The sequence below is a fragment of the Catharus ustulatus genome, chromosome 3 (genome assembly GCF_009819885.2).
Source record: "Catharus ustulatus isolate bCatUst1 chromosome 3, bCatUst1.pri.v2, whole genome shotgun sequence".
NCBI classification, from domain to species: Eukaryota; Metazoa; Chordata; class Aves; order Passeriformes; family Turdidae; genus Catharus; species Catharus ustulatus.
The window spans coordinates 91,312,856-91,325,012 of record NC_046223.1 but is presented as its reverse complement, the minus strand read 5'-3'; the positions used below and the strand labels follow the sequence as shown (position 1 = coordinate 91,325,012).

The 12,157-nt window shown below is 40.2% G+C and overlaps 1 protein-coding gene across 2 annotated transcripts in view; it reads left to right on the top strand.

The window, feature by feature from the left end:
* Nucleotides 1–595: 595 nt before the first annotated feature.
* Nucleotides 596–12,157, top strand: part of PHF3 (PHD finger protein 3) — a 51,542-nt gene continuing 39,980 nt past the window's right edge. Inside the window, exon 1 of one of the 2 annotated variants that reach the window (XM_033053727.1) lies at nt 596–679. Coding sequence is in view for 1 of the 2 variants with exons in the window: in XM_033053726.1 (XP_032909617.1) it covers nt 9,783–10,026 (244 nt within the window). In the remaining variant the exon portion in view is untranslated. Of the gene's footprint in view, nt 680–9,757; nt 10,027–12,157 lie in introns of those variants that run through there. The other variant, XM_033053726.1, reaches the window with a different exon arrangement.

Here is a 12,157-nt window from a genome sequence, read left to right as displayed (position 1 = left end):
CTGCACCGAGGAGGGGGTGGCAGCTGCTCTCCGAAGACAAAAAGCCACATCATTACACACGCACCAGTCACACCGTGTGTGTCCTCAGCCAAGTCTTACGGGAAAAACCCGCGGAGCCTCCCGGCGGCCCTGCACCCCGCTCCCGTGCCCTCCCGTGGGCCCAGCCCACGTCAGGCGCACGGCCGGGCCTGCGGTTGCCACCGGGTGTCTCTGGGTGTTGCGGCCCCGGACTCCAGCGAAGGTGCCCAGAATACCCCGGGCTCAGCCGCGAGGGCCGGTACCGCCGACGGGACCGCTCGGGAGCCCATCAGTGCCGGGACCACCAGCACACCTCGGCCCCAACCCGGCCCGTTCGGGGGCTCTGCCCCGCCCCGCGCCCCCGGCCCCTCCCGCCCGGCGCCTGCGCGGCGCGCGCGCCCCAGCCCGCCCCCATCCTTCCCTCCAACAGTGCCGTCACGTGAGCGGCCGGGCCCGGCGCGCCGGACGCCGCGGGGGCGCGCACCGGCGGGACAGCGGGCACGCGGCCGCCACCGGGCCGGGCCGAGCCGGGCGCGACCACCTGGGCGGGGGCAGCTCGCGCGCGCCCCCGCGGAGCTGCGCGCGCCGCCCTCCTTCCCTTTGGCGCGGTCGCCGCGTCCCTTCCCCCGCGGCCGCGGGGCAGCGCTGGGCGGCGGAGCGGGTGAGTTACTGCGGGCTGCGGCAGCGACCGGGGCAGGCAGGGAGGGCAGCAGCGGAGGTGGAGGACTCCACTGCGCTGCGCGACCTCCTCCAGCCTTGTCCGGGCCGAGCAGGGCCGGGCCGGGCCTGCGGCGGCAGAGCCGCGGCCTGTGCTGGCCAGGCCTCGCCGGGTGGCGAGGGGCGGCCCGGCGGGACGCGGCTGCTTCCACCGCGGGGCCGCGGCACGGGCTGTGCGCTCTTGTGCGCAGGCGACCTGAGGTCCGGCAGCGGGCCCCGGGCGCTCCCCCGGGCTGCTCCCCGGCCACCCCGCTCTGCCCGTGCGCGGCCCCTGCGCGGTTGTTGCGGAGGCTGCGGGCCCCGGGCCGGCCGGGCCCGGGCTCCTCGCCCGGCCATCTGACATGGCGCTCTGGCCCCGGCCTCGCCGCCTGCGGCGGCCGCTCCCGCCCCGTGTCCGTGCGGGACCCTGCCGCAGGCTCCTGGCCCCAAGTCGTGTTGCTGCTGAGAGCTCTCCCATACTGCCTTCCCTGCCCTGCAGTTGCTACGTTTTGATTCTTCTGTTTTGTCTCTTCTCACCCCTTGAGCCGCCGATGCCTTGTTGTCCCATACAAACCACGGAAACAATTACCGATTCAGACCCTGCTCTTGGCTCTTGGTCTGACCCGTCCGGGCGCCTCCTCCCGTCTCTAAAACTTAGCATCACCAACAATTTCTGTGTTCAACTCTGTGTATAGTACCCGCTGTAGGAAGTGCGAGAGGAAATGCGTTCATCAGCAGTGCTGTGGGATTCAGTGGCCTGGTGGTATTTCCTAATCTGGGATGAGGTGCTCTTTCTGAGACAGTGCGTTTATTGCTTCCTACTCGAATGCAAATAAGAACTCTCAGGCTTTAGAGGAATTGTCGTTCACGTGATTGCGAGTGTTGATCCTGTATGGTGTGCACAAGGGAGACCTCTTAGAGCCATGCGGGGAGAGTTTGGATGAAGAGCATAGTTTAATTTAGTAAAAATGGCCTGTAGAGTGAAGCGTAAAAAACAGTAAGGAAAGACAGGAATGGGGGGGCTGACAGGAGCTATACCATGCAAATTGTAGTTGTGGCGTCTTTTACGTAGCTATTAATTTATTATGTAATTTTTATACATTTGTTTTTATCAAAATGAATGCTAGTGTCACTAAATAGTGAAAGTATTTTAGGATTAAATGTGAGGATGGTAAACACATGGCATCTGTTTAACACCACCAATTCATGGTTTGTTTTGCTTAATAAGTTAATCTGTTATGGTTTGGGACACAATGTAAAGAAGCCCTTGAAAACGTGGGGTTTTATATTTCTTGGAATAATCCCACTGGTTTTACACTTAGTGTGTATCCTGAAATGAAATTCTTTTTTGTTTCTGTAAAAAGTCACTAATGCTTTTGATTTCTATAGTTGGCTTTAAAGATTGTGCATATAAATATGGAGTTCTGAACACCTACATTTTTTTACAGCTGTTGTTACCTGTTACTCAATCATTCAGTTTTTGTGTGCATTTTGCATTTGCAAACTGAAAGGGTACCTAACTACAAACCATGTTGACTAGCTTCAATCCAGCACAGTGGTAAGGTGCTTTAAGGAAAGCAGAAACTCTGAAAATTCTTACCTACTGTATTTCTGCAACCGCTCTCTTAAAAAGAGGCTTATCTCTGCCACTTGTGTTGTGCTAAGAGTTGAGCTCATGAATTTTTTTAGTTGTTATTTTAATTTTTTTCCATTATTTTTTCCTGGTTAACCTAAATATTGTGAAATCCAGGCTTTAAAGGGAGAACCATATTATATTAGAAACTTTTTTTTTTATGGTAAGGGCATATTTTTGAAAGGTAATACTATGAAATAACAATTATAAAGTTCACTGAATTGGGGTATGAGAGTTCATTCTACAGAAGCAAAAAGTGAAAAATGCAGACAGTTTGTCACTTCCTCCTTAATGGTATATAGCTAGCTACATGATGGATGGCATATTTATTTCTATGAAAAACTTTACAAGGCTTAACCATTAAGCTTTTAACTATTGCTAATAAAAATCCCAACAAACAAACCCTAATTCTGATAGGTGTTTCGAAATGAATCATTATGAAAGAGACACTGACAAATTCAAAAGGTACTACAAATGGAAATATTCTCTCAGTGACTGACAAATAATCAGTGCAACTTGTTACACAGTTTAGCATTTTATACTATGTTCCAGCTGAAAGTGCTTGAAACAAGTGTTGAGAAACCTGAGACTGGAAGAGTTAGGAGAATAGCAGTAGGGATGGAAATATAATCTCTCCTCATCTTTTTCTTTTCAGTGAAATGTGTTTTGGTAGTGAGCTTACAAATTCCCAAGTTATATACAACAATGGACGGATTCATAGAATTATGTATGATCTTTGATTATGCCTAATTTTTATGGTATTCAGGAGTATTCATTGGGGGGACAGCCCAGCAAAGAAAAACAGAGTACTTAATGTTTCACGATGCAAACACTTTGCATTTTACGTTTACATACTCTACATTTCACACTGTGAAGATGTTTTTTGACATAACACAAGTTTTAGTGCAACACTGTGTGCCTCTTTGAACTATAAAGTGAGAAGTGAGGGTGAGAGGGTTTTTTTTTTGAGGAGGAGAGGTTGTACTGTTTAAAACATAACTGTTAAGATAATTTTCAATTATACAATTTGATATTGTATGATTAAGAAAAGGTTTCTCTATTCTTTCTGCATTTCTTTATCTTCTAATTGAATCCTTTGTTTGAAATTTACTTTTTCTTTCTGTTCACTGGGGTACACACTGACGTACAGTTATGGCTAGTGAATGAGTTTTTAATAGGGAAGGTTTAATAAAACAAGTATCTTGAGCTGTCTACTCTCTTAAATACCACTATAGCAAATAGTAAGATATCTACTCTGTCATTGAGGGGAGCAGCACATCACTTTTGATTCTAGATAGATTTTGAGAGGTGATTATTATTTATTATGTGTGTTGAGATTTTAGGAGCAAGGGATTTGTGTCAGTTGCTGTCTGAAGACAGAGATAAACACAAAAATAGTATAGAGGGGCTTCTTAACAATTAATGAAATGCTCAGATTTACATTTCTTGGTTTTTTGTCTTTAGCAAGGCTCTGTTTTGATGCCACTAAGAGCTAGATCTTAAATTTTAAATGAGGGATTAAATTAATAAATAATAAGAAGGGGATTTACATAAGGGAACAGGTGGCATATGGATACCTAAATGGGTTGATGTTTTGGCGGCTAAGTTTGTCAGTGAGTGTACCTGGCCCTCCTTTACAGTGGTATTGATGATTCAAGTAAAGCTATTTGCATACGTGTTCCTGTTAGGTAGGTTTTTACCAGTGTCTTGGTTTTGGAGGAGATAAATGCATGAGGAAGGTCAAATTTGATGATGCCTAAAGACTAAAGCTCAGTAAACTGTATTCTGTGCAAGTGCCGAATGTGCCTATTTTTTTGAAAAAGTGCACTGAAGTCTTCTTTTAACAGTTCCAAACAATTTTTGTGGCTAGATGGCCGTTCATATGCTGGTAAGTTACATTGCTTGTTCTTGTCTTGTGAGTTGATTTAATTCTTGAAGACTGCCCCAGATGATGAGATTTGAGCCAATATGAACCAGAGTAGAAAGTGCATTAGTGTGAGAGTTGTTAACTCACCAAGAAGGTGTCAAGTTGATGTCTTCTTAGTGACACTACCTCTGATGCACTGTCTGATACTGATTTTCTCTTTAATCCCATGATGTGTTTGGACTGTGAATGCTCTTGGGTAAAATCACTTGCTGCAGAAGACATGGGTCTCTGTTTTGGCTTTTGATGCTGTAATATCCATGAACGTGATGCATGCAGCTTTTAGTGCTTAAAGCATGGCAGTATGGATACATGACAACTTAGCATCAATTTTCAATTAGGTACTTGAGAGCTTAAACTTTAAAGTTTGTGTAGGAGGAAGGAGGAGGATGATAGTAAAATGTGCATCAGGGCTTTGAGGTGACACTGTTTGGTAGGTGGGTTTTAAGTGTCAAGGTATCAGTGAGCCCGTGGGGAGGGTCTGACATCACAACTCCTATATTTCATACCTTGAGGGACCCTTTTGGGTGCAGTAGTTGCCACACAGCGCGAACAAGGGATTTTTATTTTTTAAGCTGTTTGTGTTACTACCTTAATTACATGCCAATTAAGATGCTGTTTCCTGCTTCTGATGAAAAGTTTTTGTTATTTTTACTTACTGATTCTTCTGTAACAGTGCTGAGTCAGCTTTTCCCATTGCGTTTTGACATCTAAGGTGATAGTCATCCAAATAACTTGTTCCTTTTGTTTTCTCTCCTACCAGAGTTTACTACTTGAAGAAATAAATATAATATGGATCTTTTTAATGGACTCTGTTACACTTGTTATGACTAGTGCTTGCTTGCTGTTGGCGATTTGGTGTGCATCAGCACAGGGTCCGGAGACCAAGTCTTGTATTTGGAACATTGCAATGTCTCCCACACGGTCCAGTCAATAACTAGATGTACAAAAGCTTTTAAAAGCACTAGACAGATTCAGTGAATTGGAAACGACAGACACTATTCAGAAAGGTACTTCAGTGAAATGGAAGGAATTGTAGTATTGGTATGCTACCTTCAGACTCACTTATTCAATAAAGTAGATAGGCTATTCAACATCTAGGATTTTGAATATCCTAAATAAGCAGTGTGAGGTTGAGGGTTTTTTTTTCTTTTTCCTTTGTTAGATTCCCTCAGGTTTTTGCCTGTCCTTGTTGCCAGTTCAGGCAAATTTTTTTTGGTAAAATTTCTTTGTAGAAATACTTTATTTTTTTGAAGTCCAGCTACTGAGGACTTTAATGAACTAGATTTATGTTCTAATTGATAATTATTAAACATACAGGAACTTCTATTTTATATTACTAACTTTAAAATACAAGCTAAAATATCAAAGTCAAGTTTAAAAGGTAAACTGGTACATTAAATTCATCCGCTGGCCAGAGAGGGAAGAGAGTAATTACAGTGAAACCTAACATTTGCTTTGTAAAATAAATGATGTGGGAGTACTGTAAGAAATGAACAAAATTAATGTAAAGGAAAATACAGAAAAAAAAAATCAAGACAAATATATCTAACATATATCCAAATATGTAGTTGAAAAATGAAAAACTTTCACATGCTGATGTTTAAGGGAGACAGTTTAAATGCAGTCAAGAGTATGCTTGTACTGTGCATCAGCTAAAAAGCACATGGAATGCTTGGTGGTAAATGCAAATGGTGGATGCCCCGCCTGAGGTAGATTTTAGATAAGATGGTAGAAACGTGGATGCAATTTGAGTTCTCCACTGAATTATTTTTCTCTGTTGTGATTAAGAAAATAATATAACAGGAACGGAAGAAATTATTTACCTCTTTCGTAGACAAACTAAGCAATGAAAAAGCTTGAAGATGTAAAGCATCTCTTGTCCAGTTTCTAGTCTTCCTTCCCTTCTGAGATTAGTTTGGAAGGATATGCTTGTTTGAGGTCTCAGTTTCTTTTCTTAGCAAGTCATCATTGTGGCTATTTATCTTTTAATTTTAGAAAGTCATGTAGAACTATTAAAGATGAAATGAAAATATGGTAAATGGGGAGAAGATTAAAATCTCCTGTGGCAGATCCTACTTTATTTCATACCAGATTTGTTGGAATTTGAGGCAATATTAGGTATACCTGGCTTAATGAACTAATTCAACAGTGGAAGACTCAGATTGTAAAAGGAAACAATATTGAGATCATGAAGAAATTTTATGGTGAACATAATGTGGGGGAAATTCTGTGACTGTAGTGCTTTCTAACAGGGTTGTTTATAGTGTTGGATCACTTAATGACATGTTGGTCAGTGAGTTGGTGAGTTACTTTGTAATTGTTGCAGTGTTAGTTTTGTAATTGTTGCTTCTGTTTTTGCAGTGGAGAGGCTGATAGAAACAAATAATTTTCAAAAGTGTAAGAGAAAAGTATTTAGTAAACTGAGGAGAATGCTCTCTATAGTTCAAGCTTTACTTGATGGTGAGCTCTTCTTTTACCCAGCCTCCTCCTGAATGTTGCTGTGCTGTAGCTGTCTCAGTACATGCCCTGATGCTCTAGGAGCCAGTGGATGGGAGAAGTTTCACTGAGCCTGGCTGGGACTTGCTCCTTTGCCTCATTTATGAGCACTCCTCAATGGTTCTGCCTGCATAATACTTTTCATGTTCTGTTGTTTCTGATTAGCTACCCAGTGGGAAAGCACTTGTGAATTACTAGGCGATGGGAGCGCGCTTGGTATGTGCGCATCTGCTGGGAGCCTTGCCGAGGCACTGGCTGCTGGGGTTCAAGTGGAGGACACAGCTGTGTTCCAGTGGAGTAATGCATTCTTCCTAAAGGGGTTAGGATTATCATTGGAAATAAGTGAGCAAGAAAATATTAACTGTGATTTTACCTGTACCTCTGGCTATGTTTCCTGATGTTCAAAGTGTTTCAAATGCAAAATAAACTGGTCAAAATTCATACAGTTAGGGAATTGTGCAGGGGAAGATTTTTTTTTTTGCAGCATCTGCTTCTAGCAGCTGTCTAGCTAAAGAAGTTGCTTTCATCCTCAGTCCCACAGATTCTACACTTATGATAGTTAATATAATAAGGTTGGAAATAATTTTTTTAAAATAGCTTGGTAGTGTACAAATTATGAAAAGAATTGCAGAGTGGTTTTTTGAGCTAGGTAAAGCAAAATTTTGATTTGTTTTGCTGGCGTAATCTTTCCATTTTAAAAATGGTAGAACAAGTTCTTTTTGATTAGGTTTTGTGGTGCTAATATTTTTATGCAAGCCCCCCAGCTTTTTGTTGCAAAATTTGGGTAGAACTTATACTTGGTCATAGGCTCATGTTCCAGAAATAAAGCTTTCAGTAAAATTCCTCTTGAATTTTCTCTACTAGCCACTTATGTCTCATTGAAGGTGTCTGTGGCCACTGCATGTATCGTTGCTTTGACAGTTACTTCTCAGTGCTTTTAGTGTTCTGAATTGTGCTTATGTAATGCTAATATGGAAAAAAAACCACCTGCCATTACAGGTGGAAGTGCTTTAAAGCACTGTATTGGGGCATTTGCAATTATTTTCTTACTTGGAGCCACTGCATCTCTTGTAGTTTATGCTGTGTAATATCAGATTGTTGTAACTACTTGGTATAATAATAAAAACAGATTATACAATGCAGCATAGTACTTAGTCCAATGCATAATTGCTTTTTCATTCGCTGCTAGATTTGGAACTTCAGAAGCAATATTGGCAGCTATAGGTGCTAGTTCGTGTGGTGTATAGCTAGATGCACTGCTTTGCTTGATAAAAGAAGTCCATTTTTTTTGGTGAGGGTGCTGAAGTCTATAAGCTCTTTACTAAATGTACATGATTTGGATGAAGTGCACTTTCCTTCTTACTGGCTGCTTTGTCAGTAGGACCTTGTGTATTGGACTGCTTTGTTTTGGTTAGTGTGTAGAAATTGGAAAGATACCATGCTCTTCAGAGACACTGTGCCATACCTGACCATTGCTTTCTTCTGAACTGCTCTATGGGAGAAGGAAGACTGGCATGTTTGAAAATAAAACACCCACAACTCAACAAAACCCCCCCCAAAAAAACCCCACCCCCAAAGAATGAAACACTCTCCATGTTAAACCTGTAGTTTTTGTAAATTTGTGAAATAAAATAAATGGCATAAATAGGGTTGAAATTGTAGCAGAGCCCTTACATGTATCTTGCTAGGATATTCCCAGTTGATTGCTGAAACAGAAATGGCCCATTAACATGTCTAAGGAAGCATACTTAATGTTCTATTAAGCATGAGTAAGTACTGGATTTATTTACTAGGAGGTTGCTGGAATAGCCATCTAGAAAGTAACTGTAATTCTCACTTGTCATTTTCCTTTAATTAGTGTGTTCATTCTTAAAAAAAAAAGTCTCACATGAGAGGAGGATGATGAAAGAAGGAGCAGGGAAATATTTGTGTCCTTTTGCTGTTTCCAAAAGCTTTAACAGCTTTGTGTGCCAAAAACTGGCCTTTCAGACTATTCTGTATGGCAAATTAAGCCAGGCAGTACTGCACTGCTCCATTTTCTGCACCTGTCTGATCGTATTTATCTTCACTTTGAGTATATGCTAATGCAAAACTTCCAAAGAAGTGCTTTACTTTCTTCCATTCTGTTGTTCAGTTATACATACTTATTAGTTAAGTCTTTGCTTCAGTAGTTGCACTTCTACTGCATTGCAAAGAAGATGTAGAAAATAAAAAATTCCTTGTAAAATGCAGTTGCCATCCTTTGTATACAATTCCTTAGGTAGATTTCTAGAAGTTCACCTAAACTTCTTCAAAATTGAAGTTCAAAGGCTCCTCCTTTAGATGCCAGCTCAGAATTCTCATGTACTTGATCAAGATCAGATTTTCATATAAAATTTTTATAATTTTATCGACTGTATTGATTGGTGAAAAATAGTAGAAATAACACCTTGCTGTTTGAAAGTACTACTAGCCTGCTAAGAAGTACTTGTTACTTGCTCTTTGAACAGAAATTTGGGCTTCTCAGTAGTATGTATTAGTAGTATGACAGGCTCTGGAACCTTCTCAGCTCCACTGATGTTAGTGGAAGCTGACCTCACATTTTTACATTTAAAAAAAGGAAGAGTCATGCTCACAGCGCTGCTATCTCCAGGTTCACTTGTTCTTGATATCCTCCTTCTCTGGTGTCCTACCCCTTTGGGTTGGTTAAGGTTTAAACAGATTTTAGAAGGGAGTTGTTTAGTTACCTTTGTTAAACACACTGTAGGAATTCAGCTCTCGGATGCTGATAGAAGAGACTAACATGGAATTTCTTTTAAAAATAATTGGGGAATTGATTTTTAGTTATGCAGTGGGCCATACTAAGGCATAAGCAGTTCCTTTTTTATACTTCTGAAATACATGAAGCATTCTTTACAAAACACAACAGCCAAAAAATTTGCTGGTGTCTTAGGTGTTTTACAATTTGTAGCTTATTTTCTTATGGTATTTTTCTTGTCTTTCTATAGGGCTGAAAGACACACAGGAGTCTTCATGGATATAGTTGATACATTTAACCATTTAATTTCTACTGAACACTTAGATGATGCCCTATTTCTAGAATCCAACCTGGAGAATGAAGTCTGTGAGGATTTTAGTACAAGTCAGAATGTCTTAGAGGATTCGCTGAAGAACATGCTCAGCGATAAGGATCCTATGCTAGGATCTGCAAGTGCCCAGTTCTGTTTGCCTGTTTTGGATAGCAATGACCCCAATTTCCAGATGCCTTGTTCTACAGGTAAATCTTATAATTTTTTAAGATTGCAATTTAAAATGCAGTTTCACTCTAGTACCAACCCTTTTTCATAATGTAGAAATAATAAGTTGGGATTTCTGTTACCTTGCTGCCCTTTTTTGATGCACTTCATACATGCCTGGCATGTAAACTATGTGCAGGTCTTCTTAATTTTGTAGTGTAACAATAAAGGAAGGCTCCTTATGTGGATCACAGATAGGTTAGGCTTTGTTTGTCAATTACTCCCAATGAAAGTGAAGATTTGTTTAGTGCAGGTACTGTGCCTGATCACTGAAGTCACTGATTGGTTTAAAAAAAATCGTATTTCTGGATTAGCAGTAGGAGCAGGAGAGTACATTTGTACATAATTGTACAAATTACTTCTCTGACCTCAGGGTTATTCTGTTGGTGCTAGGCCTTCTGACACTGAGCTGATTCTGGGTGTTTTGCTTTGTTTGACTTCAAGACCCTGGAATGATAATAAAATTATTTTCTTTCTGTTTGGAATACCTGATTTGGAAACAATTTAGAACAAAGTTAAAGAAAAATAATCTCAGAATTTGAGTAATTTCAGAAGATTTAAGAAAAAAGGGATGATACAATCCCTGAAATTTTTAATACTTATGAAGAGTTGGAATAATTACACTGAATTTTATGCAAGAGACAAAAATATACTCTCTTCTTAGTAGTGTTCTTTATTTGACTGGATGTTTAAAAAACATAATTTTTTAACTTCATTACTGATAAGTGTTGTAGATTAATGCAGTTACATGATTAGATTAATGTTTAATTTTTTTGAGTAAGTTTTTTGAACAGCTTCTGAAAATCTGGAATTTCCTTATATAGTACATATTTTACTGTTACTAACGGACTAAATTTTCACCTTCACTAAATTAGGTGATATTGCATCATGGAAAACTGTAAATCAAAGATTATACTGATTAAAGCAGTGAAAAAGTGAACTATCAAGCCAAAACAAGATGTTTAGCAGTTTTTTCCTACTTCAGAAAAACATTCTTGGGGCCATCCTTAATGCTTTTGTTTACTCTTGCAGTAGTCTGTATTCTTATGCGTTTTTCTTTGTACCCTGCCAGACAAAAATCATATCTCTCTTAATATGCATAAGACCGTATAATGTATACAACTAAACCAAATTCCACCTCATTTGCAAATTCTTTTGTTATATTGCATCCTGTGCATCCTCCGGTAAAACTGTAACGCATTTAAGATTTTTGAATTAACTCATAGGGTACAGCTGGATATTTTGGAAGGTATGGAGAAACTTTCAGGTGCTTCCTGGCACGTATTTCTTCTGAAAGTGATCAGTAGTGCAACAATTAATACTGTTATTACTTAAATAATCACAATTTATTTTAAGGTTCTTAAAAATAGGTGGGCTAATGTGTTTGCTTGGGGGTTACTATTTCAGACTCTCAGAAGACTAAGAGATTCGAAGCTGATTTGATTTGTACTGAGTTTATTAATTTAATGTTTTGTTAAATTTAATGCTTTGTTAAATCTGAAAGCACCAATAGAGCCGAATTTTAGGAAAGAAAATAAAATGTGTGGTTTGGATTTCATGTAGGTGTCTGAAAGAGCATCAGATGTCCTTGTTGTTGCTTGTTCTTTGTAGGTCTTGATAAGAACTGTCCTTTTTGTGACATGATAGGAGTGCAGTATGTGCTTACAATTTTTTACTTAAGAATAATGAGTATCAGTTTGATGTACAGTTTCTTTGCTTGTCTTTTTTCCTTGAAAAAAGTGATTTATTTGATGTTTGACACTGTTGGTGATCTAACACTGCTGTTACAGTCTGCTGATGAGTATGTGGTTATTCAAGATTATAGTACCCTTCATATGAATTGAGCCATGCAAAAGCTATTTTTCCAGTTTAGGTGGAAGCTTATCTGTACATCAACTTCAATTTGTCTAAAAAGTAAAAAAGCATAGCTCTCGTGGCAAAACTTGATTTAATATATTCTATATTTTGCATAACTCATGCCTAGACTATTAAACAATTTAAGAAAAGGAGCAAAGTGCTCATGGAAATTAATTCACAGGACCAGCAAAGGACAGGTTTACCATATTTGATACTTCTTGAATAACTGGAATGTATTCTGTTTTGTAGAACTTT